General features: G+C 40.0%; 1 protein-coding gene across 1 annotated transcript in view; it reads left to right on the forward strand.

Moving 5' to 3' along the window:
- The window catches only part of LOC124787768 (dynein beta chain, ciliary-like), an 834,683-nt gene that overhangs the window by 509,536 nt on the left and 299,329 nt on the right, over positions 1–25,818 (forward strand). The window contains exons 44-46 of the mRNA XM_047254657.1: positions 3,558–3,760; positions 8,268–8,347; positions 24,900–25,073. Of these exons, the coding sequence (XP_047110613.1) occupies positions 3,558–3,760; positions 8,268–8,347; positions 24,900–25,073 (457 nt within the window). The remainder of the gene's footprint in view (positions 1–3,557; positions 3,761–8,267; positions 8,348–24,899; positions 25,074–25,818) is intronic.

Genomic DNA, 25,818 nt, shown 5'->3' on the forward strand with positions numbered 1-25,818 from the left:
AACAGCCAGTTTTTGAGCCAAAAATACCCTTTTTGAATCAGAAGAATTACCCCAAAAAATAATACCATACAACATAAGCGTATGAAAATAGGCAAAGTAGACTACTTTTCGTGTTGAAGTGTCACTTATTTCAGATACTGTTCTAATGGTAAATAAAGCAGCATTTGGCTTCTGAACAAGATCCTGGACATGGGCTTTCCACAACAGATTACTATCTATCCGAACGCCTAGGAACTTGAACTGTTCCATCTCGCTTATAATATGCCTATTCTGTCTGATCAAAATATCGGTTCTTGTTGAATTGTGAGTTAGAAACTGTAAAAACTGAGTCTTACTGTGATTTAGCATCAAATTATTTTCCACAAGCCACAAACTTATTTCATGAACTACATTATTTGTTACTGTTTCAATATTACACACAAGATCCTTCACTATCAAGCTGGTGTCATCAGCAAACAGAAATATTTTTGAATCACCTGTAATACTAGAAGGCATATCATTTATATAAATAAGAAACAGCAGTGGCCCCAGCACCGACCCTTGGGGAACGCCCCACTTAACAGTGCCCCATTGGGACTGAACATCACTACCACTCTCAATATTGCGGAGAATTACCCTCTGCTTTCTGTTCTTAAAGTAAGAGGGGAACCAATTGTAAGCTACTCCCCTTACTCCATAATGGTCCAACTTCTGCAGTAATATTTTGTGGTCAACACAGTCAAAAGCCTGCCACTGAACTTCACTAATTCCCACTATATCTAACTTTAACCTATCCATTTCCCTTTTTAAATTTTCTATCCTACCTGCCCGATTAAGGGATTTGACATTCCACACTCCGATCCGTAGAACGCCAGTTTCTTTCTCCTGATAACGACATCTTCTTGAGTAGTCCCCGCCCGGAGATCCGAATGGGGGACTATTTTACCTCCAGAATATTTTACTCAAGAGGAATATTTTACCCAAGAGGACGCCATCATCATTTAATCATACAGTAAAGCTCTCTGCTATGGCTTACAAAATGCTTGTGTGCCACATCTTAGAATACTCTGCTATCTTGGAAGCAAAACAACACATGTTGTACGAGACAAGGGAGATACAAGAAGCAGAGTAGCACAAGCAAAGAGATAATTCTTCACTAAAAGAAGTTTGCTAGTAGCAAATAAAGGCTTTAATTTGGTGAAGTGTAATGTGTGAGCAAATAAGGTTTTTTTTTTTTTTTTTAAAAAAAAAAAAAAGAAAAAAAGGTATTCCATATTTTGAGAGGTGATAGTATGTATCCAAACAAGAAATAAATGTCCAGTAAACATGTGCTTTAAAATACATACCTGCAGAGCTATGAGCACATGTTCATCTTTGCTACTGTGAGACACATCACTTCTGCAACTCCTTGATATTACAAACAACCTACAGAATGAAGTAAACGAATGAATAAATAAAAAAATAACATTATTCTGTTACTTTGGAACATCAGAGCTTCTAATGTAATCTGCTTGCTATCCCATACCACCTGCACTTGTGCACCATCACTAAAGGTGGTGCTCAATACACTAGTAAGGTATGCTTGTGTTCAATGTCTAAGGGAATCACGCATATTCCGAAAAACTTCAAGTTGGGCAATGATGTGCTTCACATTCATAGGAGTAGTTTCTACACTGTGTTCACAGCTGACACACATGTGCAACAATGGAAAATCTAGAATGAAGTAATGATAATATTATGAAAAGAATAGATTGCTATCGATCATATAGTGGAGATGTTGAGTCACATGCCAGTCTGACCTCGTAAATGTGCGTGTGTATATGTAGTCTAATTCGGAAGAAGGCCTTTTGGCTGAAAGCTCACTTGTTTAATAGTTTTTTTGTTGTGCCTATCTGCGATTCAACATTACTGCTATACGTTGAATAGTAATCTATCCTTTTCATAGGCTGATGTTGACACATGAGCAACAGGTGACTAAAAGCATCTTTAGTAACTACACACTGATGAGCCAAAACATTATCGCTACCTGCTTAATAGCTTGTTTCCCATCTTTGGAACGAAATAGATCGGTGATTCTGTGTACCAAAGATCCACCAGTTTGTTGGTAGGTTTTTGGAGGTATGTGGCATTAGATGTCGACACACAGTTCATGAAATTCACGTAAATAGCGTATTACTGATTTGCGTATGTGGTGATGGCACTCAATAGTGACCCAGATGGGCTCTATAGGATTTACATCACACAAGTTTGGTCGCCAAGACATTTTGAGTTCACTATAATGCTCGTCACATCACTGTAGCATGGTTCTGGCTCCAAGACACGGACAATTATACTACTGAAAGATGACATCACCATCGGGGAGGACACTAGCATGAAGGGATGCAGATGGTTCGCAGCTGTCAGTGTGTCTTTGATTATTAGTGCAGGTCCCATTCAAGTGTAGGAGAATGTCTCCCCTAGCATAATACTGCTCCCACCAGCTTGCATCCATGATGCTCTGCATGTTTTGAGCCACTGTTCACCTCAATGATGGTGTTTGTGGAGATGACCAGCAACCTATTGTAGCAAAAATGTGATTCACACAAAGAGCCGACATGTTCCCATTGATTGATAGTTGAATACTCATACCCAAAGAAATTGTAACTGACAATGTCACTGGATCATTATGTGAACACTAAGGGGTGGTCTGCTGCAGAGCTCCATGTTCAACATTGTGTGATGAATGGTGTGCTCTGAAACATTTGTGTGTGCATTAGCATTGTGCTCTTTTGGCAAACATGCCACAGATCATCAGCTATCATACATTACAGAGTGGACAAGCCTCTGAACCCCACATTCTGTCAAGAGTCATGGATGCTCAACCATTGAGTGCCTAGTGGTATTTTCACTGCCCTTCTATCTATTTCTGTAGGTGCTCATGACAGTGGCACATGAACATTAACCAACTTCACCGTTTACGAGGTACTTGTTCACAAACTCTGCTTAATAATAACAATAATAACCTGCCCTTTTCCAAAGCTACTTATCTCAATGGATTTCCCCATTTGTTGCCCATATCTTAACTAGTTTCCACCGTCCATGTCTGTTCCACCTATATAGTTTTGTTACCGTGTCACATCCCCACAATGCTGCCAGGTTGCATCCAACGTTGCAGTGGACAGTGGTCATAATTTTTTGGCTTATCAGTGTAGATTGTTAGATATGACAGCAAATTTTATTCTTCTCTGGCCCCTCAACTAGCGTATTTCAAAGTTTGCTATATAATCCCTTAGTAATGTTGATTGTTCCAACAGTAACTCTTTTACCAAATGAAGGAACTTCAGAGGATAGTATTTTTATCATGTTTATTTCTATGTATATTATTTTTTGTCTGTTAAAGGGGAAGCTATTTCTGTCTTTAACTGTTTGAAGTTCCCTGTTGGAAGTACATTTCCTTATAATAATATGAACTGCTGTAATTCCTTGCACCTCCTTGGTAGCTCCGTGTAACTAGTAGTATAAGTGAACTCATTTCCCTCTCTACTTGGCATGTACGTAACCAGATACTAAAATTCAATAAAAGATGAATAATTTTTCAGATATGTTACAAGCTGGATAGAGACAAGAACTTCAACCCAGGAGAAATCTTGTCTTGTAGCACTGTTTGATAAATACATACCTTCATGTCTTGAGTGTCTACGCGTTAGGTTCAAAAAAATTACACCGATTGCTGAGATTGCCCATGTACAAATGCTGTGCTATCTTCTGGACTGTTTGCTGACTCCTGCAAATACACCTGCAGGTAATCAACCTATTCAAGTTGAGATGGTAACTACATGAAATTTGTTGTAGCTGTTGACTTAGCCTTCAGTAGCCTCCAAACCAATTATATTTAAATTAGCTTCTACTACCTTAGGTTTTAGAATTATCAAACTAAAATTAATATTGTGACACATATAAAAGTATTTTTGAGGCAGTTCACATTTTATATGTAGCTTAGAAGTGTACAGTGGCATTAGAATTCTTGAAATCAATTATTTTTGTTACAGACTCAGTACTTTAACACATTTAAGACTGAAGGTTGCCCATAAGCAGTGACAGCTCTTACATCCAATTAGAGTAATTGCGCATGTAATTCAATGCAGCAAGCCATTCGCAGCAAAAGAACAGAACTCATTAATTCTATGCTGTGTCTTGATGAATACGGCCTCTCTGCATGTGGCCCCATGTTTAGTTCGATACTTACAATATAACTTCAAAGACAATAGAGTATACAACTTCCCATGTGGACCACATAAAAGGAGACTGAGTTTTATTATGTAATGAGCCACAGTATAGAGTTAGCCTTGACAAAAAATGTTTACACATGGAGAGAGCATGTAACACAAAACAAACCCAAAATTCTCCACCCAAAAAATACCAGTCTTACAGTTATTAAAGGTGAGGACAGTAATTAGCATTGGTGAATATACAGACTTGCAGACCAGCATTTTCTTGGTACAGAGCTTCTTCCAATTTTCTGGTGCAAGGAATGATACTTTCATTTTTATTTTTTCCATTGTTTCCATGGAAACATGTGACCTAAGCTACATAATCACGAACTGAGTTACAACACAATCCACAGAGTATTGATGAAAAACTAAAAAAGAACATGGAAAGAAAGCATTTTTGATAGTACATTCAAATATTAATGTATTACAGTAAATAGATCTAAACTATCAGTGATAGTGCTTTTCTCCAATGAGCTCAATTCATGGATGACTTGCTTTAATATGAGAATTTATTTGAGAGCTATCACCAGCATACTTCTCAAGCATGAAAGTCTATTTAGGCATCTGGAATACACTTGAAAAATGTGTGACAGCTGGTCAGTCTGTTTACGACTGCACTAGAAGTGATGTTTACTTTTCTTGAGTAGTAATAAAATGTTCTTCATGAAGCCATCAGTAATCTGTTTGAATCCATGCCACACAGGTCGGAATACATACTGGCCATTAGTCTCCAACATGAAAGTGGCCAGCAAAGATCATTGCTTACCTTGTTGCAGTGCTGTTCCAATGATGTAAAAGTTTCTGCCTCATTTCTTACACCATAAAGACAGGGATTACAGGAAACCTATGTCAGTATATTTTAGTGTATCTGAATTATATACCCATGTATATGAGATAACAATGAATTAAAAGTTTATCTTCATTTACCATGTCATGTTTCAAAAGATCCAGTTTTTATTTCAACTGATGTAAATACTCAATGAAAGACTCCTTAGTATGACCACACTAAAGATAAATCCAGTTTTCCTAGTGAAACAAATAGTTCATTAATGTAAATAAAAAACTGATGTAGTGTGTAATATGCAGGACTACTGAAGAATGGGATACAACCCTTCAGCTTTGACCAATGATGTCAGAATTTTCCAGAGATTACACAGATTTAACAGCAAAGACAAGTATTCATAAACAAAGGAATGCAGGAGATAAAACAGATGGTAGACATATATCACGTCCAGTAATATTTTGATCATAATGTTAAGGATATTACAGTCCTAGTACGTCTGTAAAAAATAAAGGGAAAAATGGGATAGAAGTAGCGGTAGCGTAGAATACCTCATTTGCCACATATATGAGTTGTATCTTGAACTTCAGTCGATCTGTATAGGTTAACTGCAATACGGGATACAAATATAACATACGTTGATTCCTTCATTTTTGTTAGCACTCATATCCTATTCTTCAGTTGAACTACACAGGTCAACTGAAGTACGGGATACAAATTTTGCAGGTATTGATTCTTTTGCCTCTGCTACTACTAGCATTCTGTTCTTACAAAAATAGTATTAATAGTGAAGATGAAAAGATCTACATACATAATATTTGTATCCCATACTTCAGTTGGCCTTTATAGGCCAATTGAAGAATAGGATACTACTGCTAATGAAAATGAAGAAATCGATGTACATAACATTGGCAACCTGTACCTCAGTTCAACTACGTGAAGGGTGAAGAAGATGACACATAAAATTTGTATCCCATACTTCATTTATAACATGTGTATCCTGTACGGCAGTTGACCTATTAGTGACATTCACTATGTGATCAAAAGTATCCGGGCACCTGGCCGAAAATGACTTACAAGTTCTTGGTACCCTCTATCAGTATGGTTTTGGCCCACCCTCAGTCTTGATGACAGCTTCCACTCTCGCAGGCATACATTCAGTTAGGTGCTGGGAGATCTCTTGGGGAATGGCAGCCCATTCTTCACGGAGTGCTGCACTCCGTATCGATGTTGGTCGGTGAGGCCTGGCGCAAAGTCGGCATTTCAAAACATCCCAGAGGTGTTCTATAGAATTCAGGTCAGGACCCTGTGAAGGCCAGTCCATTACAGAGATGTTATTGTCATGTAACCACTCCGCCACAGGCTGTGCATTATGAACAGGTGCTCGATCATGTTGAAAGATGCAGTTGCCATTCCCGAATTGACTTCAACAGTGAGAAGCAAGAAGGTTCTTAAAACATCAGTGTAGGCCTGTGCTGTGATAGTGCCGTGCAAAACAACAAGGGGTGCAAGCCCTCTCCATCAAAAAACACGACCACACCCTAACACCACTGCCTCCGAATTTTACTGTTGGCACTACACACGCTGGCAGATGACATTCACCAGGCATTTGCCATACCCACACCCTGCTATCGGATTGCCACATTGTGTACTGTGATTTTACACTCCACAAAATGTTTTTCCACTGTTCAATTGTCCAATGTTTATGCTCCTTACACCAGGCGAGGCGTCGTTTGGCATTTACTGGCATGTTGTGTCGCTTATGAGCAGCTGCTCAACCATGAAATCCAAGTTTCCTCACCTCCTGCCTAACTGTCATAGCACTTTCAGTGGATCCTGATGCAGTTTGGAATTCCTGTGTGATGGTCTGGATGGATGTCTGCCTATTACACGTTACGACCTTCTTCAACTGTTGGCGGTCTCTGTCAGTCAACAGACGATCTTGCCCTGTATGCTTTTGTACTGTAAGTGTCCCTTCACATTTCCACTTCACTATCACATTGGAAACAGTGGACCTAGGGATGTGTAGGAGTATGGAACTCTCACGTACAGACATATGACACAAGTGACACCCAATCACCTGACCACGGTCGAAGCCTGTGCGTTGCACGGAGTGCCCCATTCTGCTCTCTCATGATGTCTAATGACTACTGAGGTCGCTGATATGGAGTACCTGCATGCACATACATTCATGCACATACAACCACACAGGATATCTCAAACACCAACAGTATGTAATTTTTATTCCTACCCTCAAGGCCAGTTTTGATTTCTCAAGCCATGTTTCTTGTTTAATTGAGTGCCATAGTCAATCCTTGCTACACCTCCATACAAATAAATCATGAGTACGATGACCAGACACACATAGCAAGCGCGTATGTTTGCCACACTCACGACATCAAACATAATCAGCATGAAGACCAGACATTTGCAAAAATCGAATGGTTGCCATCATTTGCCACACTCACAACATCAAACATAATCAGTATGAAGACCAGACGTTTGCAAAAACTTAATGGTTGCCATCATATCTGCATCCAAAGCCTGCTTTAAGTCTTCCATATTCATGGGAATAGATAAATCCTTATCTACAAACAAAAATGAAAGACTAAAAATTCTCCTAAATGAAAAACTATTCTTCCAAATTCTTTCAAAGTTATTAATTAACCACCAAATGAATTGGAAAAAACCAGTTGCTTAATCAATGCAAATCAAGAAAATGTCTAGCGCTGTCTTTTAAAACCACATTTTTTTTTTTTTTTTTTTTTTTTTTTCCCAATTTCCAGGGATGGCACTTATCCACAGAAGACAACCAATTATCTATGACTCGAAAGTAAAGACATTAATATCTATGAGTAACCTATGATGTCATTGGTCAAAGCTGACAGATTGTATCCCATTCTTCGGTTGACCCTAATAATCAGTACATAAGAAGAGGTAGCATTATATCCATAAACCATCAATCACTGAGCTTATAGTTCCTTATGTGAAATTGTTTCCTGTCAGCCTCTATTATAAAAAAAGTCTGCAGTCATTATTTGTCAGCTGTCTAAAAGTTTAGATAGTATCTGACATTTTTATAAAATTTATCAAACAGAAGTGGTTTGCAGGAAACCTTTTAAATATGACATTTTTGTGTCAAGTGTAAGCCAAAACATGGAAAGTATTTAATTTTTGTGTGGGGGTATTTTGTGACATTTATTTTATATATTTTTTTTACTAAACATTTCAGTGATAGATAATTTTTTATTTTCCAGATTGTCCAAGAGACTGGTACGATGTCTACTTTGTATTTGCTTGTGTATGGGCATTTGGCGCAACTATGTTCCAGGATCAGGTATCTGAAATATTTTGTGGTGTATATAGGAAACTTTATACAGGCAGGAAATCATTATTATTAAAATCATTTGATCACATTATTTATTTGTGTTCCTTAGCACTGTGCTTGCTCTTCTCATATGCATTCATGAACATCTAAATCACTTGGTCTGTAAAAATCTGTCACCTGTTAGGAAAAATAAAAACTCAAGGAGAGGTGACTGTGGCACAACATTGTTGTGCATTACATAATAAAAATGGAAAAGGTTTGCCAGTTTGAAATATGTTATGGCATGGTTCTTCTGAAGTTACTAGCAACTCAAATAAATTTAGTGTTTCATTGTTCGCATGAATGGTGGCCAGATCTTCCAGTTTGTTCATAAGTATGGTGCAATCACAAATGGAGCATAGTCCATATCAATTCAGACAGGCTAGGAAAAAATCATATGTCCATAGCCTCGGATGTCATGGAATTTAGCATACATTAAAATGAAGGAATATGTAACAAATACATATTTTTTTTGTTTTATCCAAAAAAAATTCTGTTCTAAGATACAGCCCTCCAAAGATGACACTGCATATACCATTTTGAAGATGCGAATTTTGGAAAAAATTTTAAAATGCTATATCTCTGGAACAGTTCTAGATATTTTGTTGTTTGTATTTTTTATTTGAAAGATAACTGCTTTATGTTTACAAATAAATCCTTCATTTGGACTTATCTGTCAAAGTTCTTGTACTATAGCATTCTGAACTTTTTTAATAATTTATGGATTTTTTTTAATGCCAATCCATAAAATTTTTATTTTTGTTTCTGTTGGTTAGTACCATATATTTCTACATTCCCTGAAAAGAATCGCTTCCACTTTTACTTAGAACAGGTTTTATAAGTAATTGAAATTTTTGCCATACATAAAACCTGTTTTAGAACCACATTATCACATATCAGGATCATAAAAATCAAAACCTAGCCTTATTTAACATAATTTTAGTTTTGAAAGATGAGCAAGAAACTCATTTTTCAAGCATTTTGAATGGTTCCAAAATGTATGTGCAAGTTCCAAAGACTTAAAGGTTTCAATTTATACAACTTCTGTGCACTCTTGTTTTGTACTGAAATTAGTCAGTCAGTGAACTAAAAATGTGTTCCACTGCTTCAGTATCTTCCTTTGATATAGAGTGATGCCTTCTGTTGAACCAATAAGAACTGGAGCACTTACAATCTTCAAAACATTGTGAACAAGAAGTGAGCACTGATGGCATTGTTGCTGTTCTTCAGCTGGAAACCTATATCCAGCAGCTGCTCCATGTGGTAGAATAAAGTTCACTACAATTTTGTTTTCCTCATAACTGGTGTCTATAATTCCTGAAATCCACCAGTCACAGTCATACACACACGCCACAAACGTCCCCCGTCTCAAGTTGTGAATCTGAATATTATCCTGCTGGTTCTGAGGTGTTGGCCGAATGAATGAAATTTCTTCTTTCTTGCTCTTAAAAGTGCGTGCAATACGAGTTCGCCCATCACTTTGAGTGCAAAAATGTGTCTTCTGAATTCCTTTCACAGGAGTTGTTCGTTTGGACCATTATTTTTTCTGATCACGGAATTCTTTGATTTCCTCTTTGGACAAAAGAAGGAAGGCTGTGGATGTGAAAGACTTCATGACTCTCATAATATCCTCAGCATTCTGAATCGCAGCTGTATTGGGTCTTGAAAGATTATGTTTTGTAGCATGGTGCTTCAGCAGGCCTCCTACACCATCATAAAGCCACTTCCTGTGACCAGTAGCTCCGTATACCCAGTCAGTTGGCAGCAACAGCTTACTCTATTCAAACAGCTCGTAACGATTTTTAAAATGACTAGGAGCACCATCAGATGTAATGGTGATCTTCTCTGGCCCTGTTTACAGTTGAAGAATTTTGTACATTGCTAGCAAGGCATGTGCTGAGTCATGTTCTGTGTCATCACTTATAACTGCAACCCTTGTGGTCTTGTTTATATGTCACTCCTGTAAAAATTGAAACCTGGTCATTACTCCAATGATACCCTTGTCGGGTCCAGCTAAACTGGTGGCTGTCCGACCTTTGCTTAACGTGATTCAGAAGAATAAAGACCTTCAGTTCAGCAACAATAACTTTATTGCGAGCGCGTATCTGACGACGACTGACTTGCATGGACTGATCGGAGATACAAAATTTGCTTCTGGCCTCTACAGAAGGATCCTTAATCCTGGGAAAACTTCTGTAGTTATTAGAGAGAAAACAGTACTCGTCCACACAAGCCAGGAGGCACGGAACTACTCATTAACTCAAAAAAACAAGGAATAATAATAATAAACAGAAGGTATATAAAAGCTGGAAAACACAGTGCCTCTCGAGGCTGGGTGCGGAACTACGCAGACGTCGTGTACAGTAATTACTACCGCACAGCACTGCACTGACACACGTGCGCACACCACACACACACACACACACACACACACACACACACACACACACACACACACACACACACACACCGGCAAGCTTGAATTAGTGCGCGGCAACGTCGCTACATCAGCCCCCCTGGCGGAAGCGGAGCGTCGGCTTCGAGATACCGCGTCGGAAAGTGCACCCGACGTCCAGAACGGGTCATCTTTGTCGGAGGTGGAGGAACAGCGTCAGGAAGCGGATGTTGTGCTGTGTTGGTCGGTGGATGTTGAAGAGCTGGCGCCGGAGATGTGGTGTCCGTGTCTGGAACAGCGGTAGGTGGATGCCTATGATGAGGTGCCGCTAGTAGGGTGTCAGGAAAAACATACGCAGGTTTAACCTGATTCAACGCAACAGTCGTGGTTTTGCCATTCACTAGGATATCCATCGTGTGGGCACTGCGCCGTAGCACTTCATATGGACCAGAATAAGGAGTTTGTCGAGGCGGTTTGACGCCCTCAGTGTGGAGCATGACGTGACGGCATTGTTCCAGGTCCTGGTGCCAGAAAGTGGGCAGCTTGCCATGACGAGTGGCTTTCGGAGGGCGAATCTTTGATACATGGTCCCTCAAGCATCACAAGAAATTCGGCTGGCCAGTAGCAACTGTCTCTGTGGCATCAGCATCTACAAAGTCACCATGAAGGCGCAGTGTTTCTCCATAAACCAGTTCTGCCGCTGACAAACCCAGGTCTGGTTTGAAAGTCATCCGTAAGCCTAACAAGACCACTGGTAGTGCAGTTGTCCAGGTTTCTTCGTGGCACATCAGCGCGGCCTTCAAACAACGGTGCCAGCGTTCGATCATTCCGTTGCTTGCTGGATGATAACTTGGGGTCTTATGGTGGGTGTAACCACAGAACTTGGCCAGCTGCGAGAACAGGTCTGATTAAAATTGCCGTCCACAGTCAGTGGTAATATGTAGTGGGCACCCAAATCTTGCCAACCAAGTCATTGCAAAAGCGGATGTGTCTGCTGTGATATTATCCACTGGCACTGCCTCCGGCCAATGTGTAAAACTGTCGATCATTGTAAATAGATATCTTTGTCTGTTCGAATGTGGAAGTGGTCCGACTACATCCAAGTGAACATGGGCAAAGCGGGCGATGGTATCAGGAAAATTGCCGATCAGTGCATGTAGGTGGCGGTTAATCTTGCAGCGTTGGCACTGAAGACAAGATCGGACCCACTCACGGCAGTCTTTTTGCATGCCCGGCCACACAAAAAGTTGCGATACTAGGCGGAATGTCGGGCGTAGCCCTGGATGGCACAATCCATGTACTGTATCAAAGGCTTGTCTTCTAAAAGCCGGCGTCAGAAAGGGACGAGGTCGGCCGCGAGATACGTCACTGTATAGCTGTGTATCTTCCCCCGGAACATCAACGAGTTTCAGTTGCAATGCGGAAGCAGTATCTTTAACATAGGCAAGGAGTTCTTCATCATCTCTCTGTGCCTGTGCCAGTGCAGGAAAGTCTATGGTAATGGAAACACTGCTGATCCGTGATAGGCAATCCGCAACAATGTTGTCGATCCCAGAAATATGTCTAATGTCGGTAGTAAACTGGGCCACGAATTCAAGGTGATGAAATTGACGGGGGGGAGCAGTTGACACTATTCCAACAGAAGGCGAACGTGAGTGGCTTGTGGTCTGTATATATCGTGAAACTTCACGCTTCCACTTGGGAGCGGAAATATTTCACTGCTTGGTATACTGCCAGGAGCTCACGGTCATATGTGCTCCATTTTCTCTGTGCAGGCGAAAGCTTGTGGGAATAATATGCCAGTGGCTGCCATGCGTTGTCCTACCATTGTTGTAAAGCGGCTCCGATTGCTGTCTGGCTCGCGTCTACGACAATTGCTAATGGCACGTCGAACCGTGGGTGTGCGAGAAGCACCGCGTCGGCCATGCTCTTCTTTGTTGCCTCAAACGCAGAACACATGTCCTCTGTCCACTGTATCAGAGACTTGCTATTTACTTTAGGGCCTGATAATGCCGCCGTCAAAAGTTTTTGCAGCTCCGCAGCGTGAAGAAGGTGTCGTCGATAAAAATTGAGCATCCCCAAAAAACGACGTAATTCTTTGATTGTAGTTGGTCGGGGTAGCTGCAAGATATCGTCCACTCTCAGACAGAGGAAGAGATCCTTCAGCAGAAATCTTATGGCCAAGAAATGTCACCTCTGACTGCCCAAAAACACACTTGTCCACGTTCAAGACGACACCGTAGCGCTCCAATCGCTCTAAAATCTCTCACAGATGTTGTCGGTGTTGTTCACGGTCAGCAGAGAACACTAACACATCGTCCAGGTAGGCGAAACAAAACGGTAGCCCCTGGAGAACCGAGTCTATAAACGTTTGCCAGGTCTGAGTGGCATTGCGTAAACCGAGAAAGACATAAATTTGCTTTCAAATAAACTGAAAGGCGTTATTATTTCAGTTTTGGAATGTCTTCATTGGCCACCAGAATCTGTGTATACGCTTTAGCGCAGTCCAGAACTGTGAACACCGTGGCACCATGTAACGTGTGATTATAATCCCTCAGTAACGGAACGGGATATCTGTACGGCACTGTTTGCACGTTAAGCGCATGCTAGTCACCACATGGGCGCCAAGCTCCACCCTTCTTTGGAACAAGATGTAACGCGGAGGACCACGGGCTCTTTGATGCCCGCATTATGCCTTCGCAAATCATGGCGTCAAATTCTGCCTTTGCTATCTTCAGTCGGTCCGGAGCGAGACGCCTAGGTTGGCATGCTACTGGGGGACCATCAGTCATTTGAATGTGATGCACCGTGTCATGTGGTATGAACCTGGAAGCGCCGGGCGGCCTGGCCAAGTTCGGATAGTTAAGCAGTAATTCAGTGTACTCACCCTCCGTAGCATGGACCAGCTTGGCACTGTGCGTTGTGGTGTTGCGACGGAAACCCGTGACTGCTAAGCCAGTGACGCTGTCTACCAAGCGTACGTTCTCGACGTCCAGCAGCAGGTGGTAGTGCGCCAGGAGGTCAGCCCCAACAATCGCCTTCATGACGTCAACCTCTGTAAAATTCCACACGTACGGGCAACGTAGGCCGAGATTAAGCTCCATCCTCTGTGTGCCATATGTTGCGAGGAAGAATTGTTGGCAGCCATCAGACGAAAGGCAGTTGGCAGCCGGCAACGATGTATGATACTCAGGTCCGATCCAGTGTCAATTAAAAACTTTACGCCAGAACCCCTATCGGTAATGAACAGGCGCTTGGAGGATAACTGGCAGTCAGTTGCTCCTATTGTCAAACACCAGTGGCGTTTGGGTGCGAGCATGGCGATGTGCACTTCCTTGCCTGATCGCTGAATCGTCGGTGGTACCAGCGCAACGGTACCTCGCCTTGCGGAGTGGTAGTACTGCCGGAAGATCTGCTTCTAGAACGCCGCCGTCTGTATCAGCTTCTTCTATTGTTGTCGTCATCACGTGCCAGCAGCACACTGACCTGGGCGCACAAAAGCTCAACCTTGGCCGCGAGTGAATCATGGTCAGCCCGTGCTACAGACGCGGTACTGTTTGTACTGTTGTCCAACCGCGACTGGGCTGACCTGAGCCGGTGTGATCGCATCCTGAATCCGGTCTGCTAGCTGCGCCATGGCATCCAGCGGCATGTCCGTTTGTGAGGTGATTATGGCTTTTATTTGTGGCAGCAATCTACTGCTCCACAGCTTTCTGAGCAGATTGTCTGGCACAGTAACGGTGTCTACTTTGCTGTGTAGATGTCTCAGGTATTGAGAAGGCTTCCTGTCGCCAATTTCTTCCTGTGTCAGAACCTGACGTATCCGGTCTTCTTGTGATGCGGCCACCCGTCGAATCAACTCTGATTTTAACCTGGCATAAGCTCCAGTCTCGGGCAGTGCTGTGATTATGTCCTACACCTCGGCTGCGTAACATTGGTCGAGCTGGCTCACAATCAGCGCAAATTTATTTGCTTCGACCGTTATTCCAGCGCAGCCAAAACTGGCCTCTGCTTGTGCGAACCAGAGTACCAGGTTGTCAGGCCAGAATGGCAGCAAATGGACTGCAATCCTGGAGACGGCCTGCTGTTCGGTCATTATGTGCTCGTTACTTACGTAGCTCATGCCTGCTTCTTCTAGCTCATGCCTGCTTCTTCTTAATCACGTCGGTTTCTGCTTTAATCACGCTGGGGTCACCACTTGTCGGGTCCAGCTAAACTGGTGGCTGTCCAACCTTTGCTTAATGTGATTCAGAAAAATAAAGACCTTCAGTTCAGCAACAATAACTTTATTGCGAGCGCGTATCTGACGACGTCCGACATGCATGGACCGATCGGAGATACAAAATTTGCTTCCGGCCTCTACAGAAGGATCCTTAATCGTGGGAAAACTTCTGTAGTTATTAGAGAGAAAACAGTATTCGTCTACACAAGCCAGGAGGCACGGAACCATGCATTAACTCAAAAAACAAGGAATAATAATAATAAACAGAAGGTATAGAAAAGCTAGAAAACACAGCGCCTCTAGAGGCTGGGCGCGGAACTACGCAGACGTCGTATACAGTAATTACGACCGCACAACACTGCACTGACACATGCGCACACACCACACACACACACACACACACACACACACACACCGGCGAGCTTGAATTAGTGTGCGGCAGTGTTGCTACACCCTTGTACTTCTTGTGGGAGAATTACAGAACAATTCTCAGCAAAATCACAGTGAAGTACTAAACACAGCTGTTTAGCCTGTAGACACACTTCCACTTCTGCAATGTGTTTTGCTGCAATTTCTTCAGATGCTGGTGTATTACTGCTTTCACTGACCATTTACCAAGTTCATCAATGAAACTTTCAAAGGCAACAGTTTTCTTAATTAGTTTATTTTCTTCCAATGATGCATATGTAATTTCTGCAGAGTTATTTGCTATGTCTTCCAGGCCAAGTATCTGTAAAGACAGTCTTCCCTTTCCAGGGCAGTCACCACATTCAGGAAACAAACAAGTCTCTCGCTTTACGTCACAGACTACTAATGATTTCACATGCCCAACCAAGATGTCTTATGTCATGTGTTCCAGTAAGTTCTTCAAAGTTACCACACAAAGTTCAATATTCGCACTGTACACACATAGACATATATCTCTAGGTGAATGTAGAATTACCCACTAAGTTCATAGTGCATAAAATTTTGATCTTCCAATATGTAAAGTTGTATAGTTGCTCTTATAAATTGCAAAAGTTTCTTTAATACTGCAAGTCATGACCTCTTCACTTTCACAACTTTTTGACCTTCAACTGTTACAGTTATAGTGTCTTTTTGTTGGCACTCTACCAAGAACAGCCCCATTTATCTTCCAGATAAAATAACTGCACTATTTGGACTTATGCTGCCTGTACAGGATGACCATAATAGGGATCTGGTCTTCCAAAGAGTCCTTTTACAGACCTCACACGTCTTGATTTGTCTACCATGTACTTTGATACTGATGGAACATGGTTCAAAATTGTTTTCTTTGAAAATGTCTCTGGAGTCGTAGTTAAAACTTGCACCTTTTCGCTGTATGATGCACAATATTCAACAACTGATTTGATATTTGTGAAAAATTGCTGGCAAGAGGTGCAAGAGTGCTTTGGTTCATTTTCTTCTGGAGACGGAATTTCTACTTTGAAGAGTGTGGTCAGTTTTGCTGTAATGTATTCATCCATAGTTTTAGTAATTTCTCTTGACTTTCTTGATGCGTAGAGCTTATGACTCGACTTCACTGACCACAGTTTCTTAACGGGACTAACAGCTACCTCTGTAGTTGACTGATTCAGGGTATTTAATTCTTCCTCTATTGATTAAAATCTGCACTATGAGAGGCTTCACCTTGTTCAGAAACTATCATTGTCGTTATTCTGTCAAAACATTTACAACACAAAAAGTCATCACTGGAAACATCTTCACTTTAAAACAGAGTCTTCAAATGGGAACACTTATTCCCAACCTGAACAAAGTCTGTTTTTTTGTTTGTCTTATATATCACTCTTTTATGGATATGCAAATAGTCAGCACACTTCACTGTCCTGTGGCCCCAGTCAGAAGACATTTCAAACGTTTCTTTTCACAAAACACACTGCAAGTGTTTCAACTGGCAAATTCCTCCCAATAACACAGAACTCACTGGATGGTCTCAGATTTCTTAGAAGTCTTTTCAGTAAACAAATTAGCACTGAACAACTACAATACAGAAACCTGCAAAGAAGAACCACGACAAAGAAACTGACAAGAAACTAAAACAAAATGTAAGAAATATCTGCAACAATGAAAGTGAAAAGAAATAACTGTAACAAAGAAAGTGATAAGAAATAACTGCAACAAAGACAATAGAAATAAACATTGTAACAAAGAAATTAGTGAGAAACAACTTCAGTGAAGACATACATTGCCTTTGAAAGTAAAAAAAAAAATGATTTTTTAAAAATAAAACCTGTCCAACTTAAAAGTGGAAGATCTCCATTATAGAGAATATCATACTACATGGTACTAATCAACAGAAAAAAACTAACTTTTCTGCATTGGCATTCTTGAAAAATAACTTTTTTCTTTAAATTATAAAAAAAATTCTGAAGGTTCCAGTAAAAGAACTTTGACAGATATGTCCAAACAAAGGATACCATTGTAATCATAAAGCAATTATCTTTCAAATAAAAAACTCTAACAAAATATCTAGAACTGTTACAGAGATACAGCATTTTAAAAAAATTTCCAAAATTTGCATCTTCAAAATGGTGTTCGCAGTGTCATCTTTGGAGGCCTGTATCTCAAGGCAGGAATTTTTTTGGAGAAAACAAAAAGATATGTGTTTCTTGCTTACTCCTGAATTTTAACATATGCTAAATCAATAACACCCGAGATTACAAAGGTAATCCCCTGCCTGAAGTGTTATGGATTATACCAGCACAATTTTGTGTGGTATGGACAGAGAAACATTACATGTCAGTTGGATCAGTTGCCCCAAACACACTACATGAAAGGTCAAACAACATTTCTGTCCATATGCAGTAATGGTCTGTGGCATCTCCTCAAGAAAGATCCTGATGGCCACGGGACTTATTGCAATTTTCAAGCTGAACAAGAGCCATATGTTGCCACATACAGGAGTCTGGCATCAGTAAATGGCATTTTCTGTGTTGTATATCTGTGATCTCACACTAAACAGGATCGAAGAAGGTTCGGGGTTTATGGTCTACTCAACACTGAAATCGTTAGAGATAGCACAAATTTGAATAGGAGAAAAGAAATGGGCCATTTCTTTATCAAAAGAACCACCCTGATATTCGTCTAGATATCTACACAGGCAATATCTGAGGCAATACTGACCCTACGACTTATCTTAGAAGCTAGATTAAGGAAAGGCAAACCTACATTTCTAGCATTTGTAGACTTAGAGAAAGCTTTTGATAATGTTTACTGGAATACTCTCTTTCAAATTCTGAAGGTGGCAGGGGTAAAATACAGGAAGCGAAAGGCTATTGGCAATTTGTACAGAAACCAGATGGCAGTTTAAGAGTCGAGGATGAAAGGGAAGCAGTGGTTGGGAAGGGAGTGAGACAGGGTTGTAGCCTCTTCCTGATGCTATTCAATCTGTATATTGAGCAAGCACTAAAGGAAACAAAAGAAAAGTTCGGAGTAGGTATTAAAATCCATGGAGAAGAAATAAAAACTTTAAGGTTCGCCGATGACATTGTAATTCTGTCACAGACAGCAAAGGACTTGGAAGAGCAGTTGAACAGAATGGACAGTGTCTTGAAGGAAGGATATAAGATGAACATCAACAAAAGCAAAACGAGGATAATGGAATGTAGTCAAATTAAGTTGGGTGATGCTGAGGGAATTAGATCAGAAAATGAGACACTTAAAGTAGTAAAGGAGTTTTGCTATTTGGGGAGCAAAATAACTGATGATGGTCGAAGTAGAGAGGATATAAAATATAAACTGGCAATGGCAAGGAAAGCGTTTCTGAAGAAGAAAAATTTGTTAACATTGAGTATAGATTTAAGTGTCAGGAAGTTGTTTCTGAAAGTATTTGTATGGAGTGTAGCCATGTATGGAAGTGAAACAAGGTCGATTAACAGTTTGGACAAGAAGAGAGTAGAAGCTTTCGAAATGTGGTGCTACAGAAGAATGCTGAAGATTAGATGGGTAGATCACATAACTAATGAGGAGGTACTGAATAGGATTGGGGAGAAGAGGAGTTTGTGGCACAACTTGACTAGAAGAAGGGATTGGTTGGTAGGACACATTCTGAGGTATCAAGGGATCACCAATTTAGTATTGGAGGGCAGCGTGGAGAGTAAAAATCGTAGAGGGAGACCAAGAGATGAATACACTAAGCAGGTTCAGAAGGATGTAGGCTGCAGTAAGTACTGGGAGATAAAGCAGCTTGCACAGGATAGAGTAGCATGGAGAGCTGCATCAAACCAGTCTCAGGACTGAAGACCACAACAACAACAACGTCTACACAGGGATTTGAATGCTGTCAGCAGAAATGTAAGTTCAGTGTTGTAACAATAGCATCACATAAAACTCGCCTCCACAGCCTAGGTTGCAAATGCAGCCTGTGCAGTGGCACTAGACTGGAGGTAGCCAATTAAAGTCCTGCTGGCAGAAGAAATTTTTACCACCCAAATTTGGCTTGCAAGGGAAGGTGAGGTGGTGGTGTAAAGTTCCTTATCAACATACTTAGCGCCAATGTTCCAGAATTAAAACTCCAAATCCCTAAGCGATGTTTCATGCAAAGAGGACTTGTGACACTGCTCATGGGGATCTATCCATCAAATGGGGACATTAAGCTCAGCAGACCACTTGGGGCTTTTCAAGAGTATTAGCCTATGTGCCAGCACCAAGTTTCAAGCTTTTCCTGTTCTCACCACATTAAACACAAACGTGTTACAACACTGAGCACACTCCTGTTATAGTCACCTACACTTGACATTAAGTTAAACTTTTCTGCCTTTACAGCCAGTTACCATTCATAATACCAACTAGAAATTTGATTTAAGTCATCTTGTATCCTCTTACAGTCAGTCTACCTTAACACCTCCCGTTCACCACAGCATCGTCAGCAAATAACCGCAGATTGCTGCCCACCCTGTCCACCATGTCATTTACATGTATAGAATACAACAGCAGTCCTAACACATTTCACAGGGGCACTCCTGATAATACCATTGTCTCTGATGAACACTCATCATTGAGGACAACATACTGGGACCTCTTACTTATGAGGTCTTCATGCCACACACATATCTGGGAAACTATTCGATATACTCATACATTCAATAAGAGTCTGCAGTCTTATTCCTCAACTTGCAAATATGTCGTTATACATAGGAGGTAATGTAACAATTCAATGGGGAAGCACAAATACAAAGCATTAAGGACCATAAGCATTATGGTTTTTGTGAGAAATGAGTTATGTTTCGTAATCACACATTATATTTTTTACAAGTAAAATACATAGAATTACTTGTTTTACACCACTATATAGCATGAGCGTGCATATCCCATGATATTCTGTGATCTGTAGACGCAATTCCTGACCTTATCACTGGCAGAATAGTTTTGAAATACATTGGAACATAGCTCAATCCATTCTCAGCCTCTGGTGTGATACTGTGTGATATGCACACAAAAATTCAGTATGTTGTTCTTGATGATAAGTGTTCATCAGAGACAATGGTATCGTCAGGAGTGCTCCTGTGAAGTGTGTTAGGACTGCTATTGTTTTCTACATACGTAAATGACATGGTGGAAGGGTGAGCAGCAATCTGTGGTTATTTGCTGATGATGCTGTGGTGCACGGGAAGGTGTCAAAGTAGACTGACTGTAACAGGAAACAAGATGAGTTGGACAAGTCCCTTCTTGAATTCATGTTTTTTATTCTGTAGCATTGGCTGATTTACCAGTTGCCATTGGCTCCATTCGCAGCACTTTCGTCTTTTGCAAAACATCATTTCTGACACTCACATAAAAAACTACTGTGACCTTCACATTATAAAATCACTGTGCTATTTTATTACAGTTTTGGAGTTTAAGGATTATATGCATATAATGTAGATAGCACTTTGAGCAGCACTGCGAGGTGTCAGACAAGTAATACAAATAGGAACATGGCTAGATTGTAAAGACTGGGATGCTTTTGAAGATCGTCTCAAAATAATGTGCTATTTTTAATTAAACATTGTGTTCATGGAATATCTGCGTAGACCATCTGTGAAATCATTCACCTGGCCAACTCTTTATTTGCTCATTGCATCACACTCTTATATGAGCAAGCATAATCTCCATTTTATGAATATTGATAAATGCAGTGTTATTTCCTTGTTGGATAGCAAATGCAAAGCAGTAATGCATAAAATATAGATAGTTGAATTTTTACAATAGGATATTGTTTCATAGGCAATACAAGAACCTGATCCATAAAGTGTGAAAAGAGTGCTTAAATTATGTGAAAACGATAGTGTGATAAATGAAGGTTAAGAGCATCTGCAGCAAAGTGAATGATAAAGTTGGGAGAGTAGGAACAACTGAGTGTCTACCTGTAAGCTCTTGAGAAGAAACAAGTGAGCCAGCATGTCAGTTAATTATTCAATTTGTGTTTTTGTCTTCCAGTGACAGAGAATTGTGTTACTCAAAATATTCACATTATACTAGGGAGGAGTGAAACTGGCAGCTGGAGGGGAAAGTATAGAAGTATAGACAGTACTCACTCCACTTTTTTTGCATCCTTCCCCCCTCAAGTGCTGACTGTACACCTTAGTCATCACAAGGCGGAAGACTTCAGCCTACATGTGTCAAGGTGAAGCCAGCTAAATATGCCATCAGGCAATGCTGTTTGGCACATGTAAACACAGTGCATTACAGCAGATTTATTTGAAAATGATATGATAATCAAAATTGGCAGACAGCACATTGCAATAAAGATTTGGTAGTTGGAAGTGGACAGTTACTTATTTTAAACACTTTATTATGAAGGCAAAATTATATGTCAGGGAAATGTTTGGAACACACTATAGTGAAGCATCAGACTTTCCATTTACTGTATTATTCTGAGATTTAGATAGTATATTACAGCCAAATACACTGTTACTTCTCATCTGTTAAATTTTAAAGCTATTACAGTTTTGACTGTGTGAGCATTTAAGAATTACTTAACTTTGCATATTGGCTTTAGTACAAAACACAAAACAAATGTCATCTGCTCCCTACATATAACATTGAGAAAACTGCTGGCACAGGCAGTGTATGCCTGGCAACAGACCTACCTCATCTTGAGAAATTTTTTGGAAGAGACAGAAAAGGAAGCAGAGAGTGGAAACAGTCTTTACAGCTTTGGGGGGGGGGGGGGGGGGGGGGGGGGAACATAACATTTTACGCAATTTACTGTTGTTTAACTGCCATGTTATGAAGAACTCAGAGTATCAAAGCTCTCTACCTGTGGAGTCAACGCTTTCAACTAACTATTTTTAAGATTTTACTGTAATTTTCAGTGTGGAAAGTGCACATCAGAAAGCAAATCCATCATTATCCTTTTATTTATATCAGTGCAACCTAGCTAAACCAAAATCATACTAAGAAGCATATCTGGCAGAATATGAATGTCAGCACATAACTGCTGCTAAGCTGTCAGGTTCAAATTGCTTGTGGTAGCTGACCTGGTTCAGAATTTCCACTTTTGTATAGCAGCCCAAAGTTGAAATAGTTTTCTCTCAGCCCAAAATTGAAATAGTTTTCTCTTGTAGTCATTGTTCAATTTCTTTTTCCTTCTTTGTATTTGAATCAAGAATTTTCTGCTTTTTTCTTGAACAACATAACTAGCTATGTCCATTACAGTCGCACAACCCTCTCTTAAATTGTGCAATAATTCTAAAAATCAGTGCTTATGTACATCACTACTCATGTTTTCATGACAATTGCTTGATTATGCAGGATGTAAATTGTAGCCTTGCAGTTTTTGTGAAACCATATTCAGGGATCTTGAATGACCAACAATAAGTTTCCAGAATGAGATTTTCACTCTGCAGCGGAGTGTGCGCTGATATGAAACTTCCTGGCAGATTAAAACTGTGTGCCCGACTGAGACTCGAACTCGGGACCTTTGCCTTTCGTGGGCAAGTGCTCTACCAACTGAGCTACCGAAGCACGACTCACGTCCGGTACTCACAGCTTTACTTCTGCCAGTACCTCGTCTCCTACCTTCCAAACTTTACAGAAGCTCTCCTGCGAACCTAGCAGAACTAGCACTCCTGAAAGAAAGGATATGGCGGAGACATGGCTTAGCCACAGCCTGGGGGATGTGAAAGAAAGGATATTGCGGAGACATGGCTTAGCCACAGCCCCAGGCTGTGGCTAAGCCATGTCTCCGCAATATCCTTTCTTTCAGGAGTGCTAGTTCTGCAAGGTTCGCAGGAGAGCTTCTGTAAAGTTTGGAAGGTAGGAGACGAAGTACTGGCAGAAGTAAAGCTGTGAGTACCGGGCGTGAGTCGTGCTTCGGTAGCTCAGTTGGTAGAGCACTTGCCCGCGAAAGGCAAAGGTCCTGAGTTCGAGTCTCGGTCGGGCACACAGTTTTAATCTCTCAGGAAGTTTCAACAATAAGTTTGTTTCCTTTGCCAGTCATCACTTGCAAACCATCATTGACTTTTAAATTGTGCCAGCTGTGCTTTGTAGCATGATTTTTATTTTACCAGATATCATTGAGATAAATAATAGGACAGCAATGCTTTTCTTTCTGATGTGCATATCCCTGCCACAGCTGTAAAATTCGTATTGATTCTGGTGAACAATGTCTTTCTAGAGATAGTCCAATTCAGTGACAGTTCTTCTTCCATTAACATCTTTCCTTGGATATTGTACTTTTATAAATATTATCTGTATGGTTTTTAGTGGAACACTGCACACCCTTGCAGTCTGTGATGTTGATACAATTTCTCCTCTTGTAGCATTGTCTTTAAAGTCATCAAGAAATTTGTGTTCCTTGTACATGACTCTACTGTTGGGCTCTGTGGGTCTTAAGACTCAGTCATCTTAATTTGCAAATAAGGATATCAATGCCATGTGATGAAAATCTCAAGTCTCTTTGCAAATGTACAGCACTTCCATACAATGAACATATAAGCAAATGGTTGGTAGCAAAACAATTGCAAAGCCATAGCAACAGCAGCATGAATGAAATGCAGAGTTGCCTCATAAATGCTGATAACAGTTAGTGTTTGGGTCTTTGCATCTTATAATCGAACCTTGATGGCACTAGTGGCAGAAATGACACTGTGATAACAGTGTAAGCTTAGAGTCATGGACCAATCCAGACTGTCTCAATGGCTTCTCATTCACACTCACAAAGTGAAGCTAAGGGGTGGGAGAACTAATCTACCCCTCCCAGTTTCCACTCTGATCTGTAGTACAGTAGATTAGAAATAAATATTAATAAACCAATAATAGCTCAACTAGTAAATATATGCATAAGTTTCATCAAATACAAAGAGCAAAGAGTACTACTTATTTCCTAACATTTGTGCTCTTAACGGCAATGGAAAAACCTGGAATGTGTTAGGCTTCTTTAAGGGGGTCATAACTTGTGTAATTTTCTTTTTTTAAGTATTTTCATTCAGATGCTATCTTTCAACAACAGTATTTTTGATAGATTAAATTAAGAATGTTCATAATACTGATATGGAAACACAACTTTCAGCTGTAATTAGTTTGGTGGAAACAAGTATTTTAACCACACTTCTCTCAGTTCCATGCTATCAGTTCAGGTAGACAAATATTTTTAATTTCTTTTAATTTATTATTATTATTAATTTATTTATTTATAATTATTTGTCTAAGTCTTGCAGTTTATGGGATAAAAAATTAAGATAAAAAAAATTAAGCTGCTTCATCAATGAAAAGAACAAATAAAATTTTTGATTTAAATTTTTTTCTTTATTTTTTTATTTTTTTTTCTTTATTTTCCTGCTTCACTTGTAAATAGATATTTATGATTTGGATTTCATTGTGGTAAAAAGAGATATTTTAATGGTTGTGTTATTTTGCTGTCAGTATTACTGCAAAAAATTTAAAATAAATTCTTTTTTCAGAATATTGACTACCGTGTAGAATTTACAAAATGGTGGGTGAATGAGTTCAAATCAGTGAAATTTCCAGCCCAAGGAACAGTCTTTGACTACTACATTGACTCAGAATCCAAAACATTTGTGCCATGGACCGAGAAGTTACCTCGTTTCATACTTGACCCAGATATACCACTTCAGGTAATTAGATTAGATGAAGTGAGTAATTCAAATCATGTTATTTTCCTCTCCTCAGTGGGCACTGTATTTTTTAATAAGATGAAATTATTGCAAAAATCTGTTATGATGTTGACCTGAAACTTTCACAATTGACAACTGAAGAACAGGCATATGACCTCAAAATACTCTTTGTTTATAACGTTCCCTTGTACTGAGGAGAGTTCAGAGACAGTTTAAACAGGATGGTGATTCTTCTGTAAAATGTGGAATTCTTGGGGGATTACATTTAATCTGAAAAATCAGGTAAGTCTGAGGAAATTACAGGAATTTCATGAAATCTCACGGCAGTCTGCATTTTTAACTTAGCTTTGAAATTGAACTTTATTGAGTTTTATAAATCATAAATTTTAAAATACTTACTGTTTCAAAGTGTGTTAATTATATGAATATTATTTTTAATAAATTATTGATGATTAAAACCTGCAGTTACACTACTGCTTATGGCTGTTACATAGCTCAGCTGAGAGGGAAGAAAAGTCATTATTGTGGTATGCTGTCCCCCCGCTCACCATTAGTTTATCAGGAGCTTCTTGACACCATCTTCCTCCTCACACTTGAAATTCTCAGGGATTTTTTTCCTGGTTTAAGTGGCTATCCTTTTAAAAGAATAACTTAATAAAATAGCATTCATCTATAATGTCCTTGGATGACTATCCACACAGCTCAATACAACAGAAATATCTCTCCTACGATTTTTTTGTGACAT

Source organism: Schistocerca piceifrons, chromosome 3, assembly GCF_021461385.2.
Source record: "Schistocerca piceifrons isolate TAMUIC-IGC-003096 chromosome 3, iqSchPice1.1, whole genome shotgun sequence".
NCBI classification, from domain to species: Eukaryota; Metazoa; Arthropoda; class Insecta; order Orthoptera; family Acrididae; genus Schistocerca; species Schistocerca piceifrons.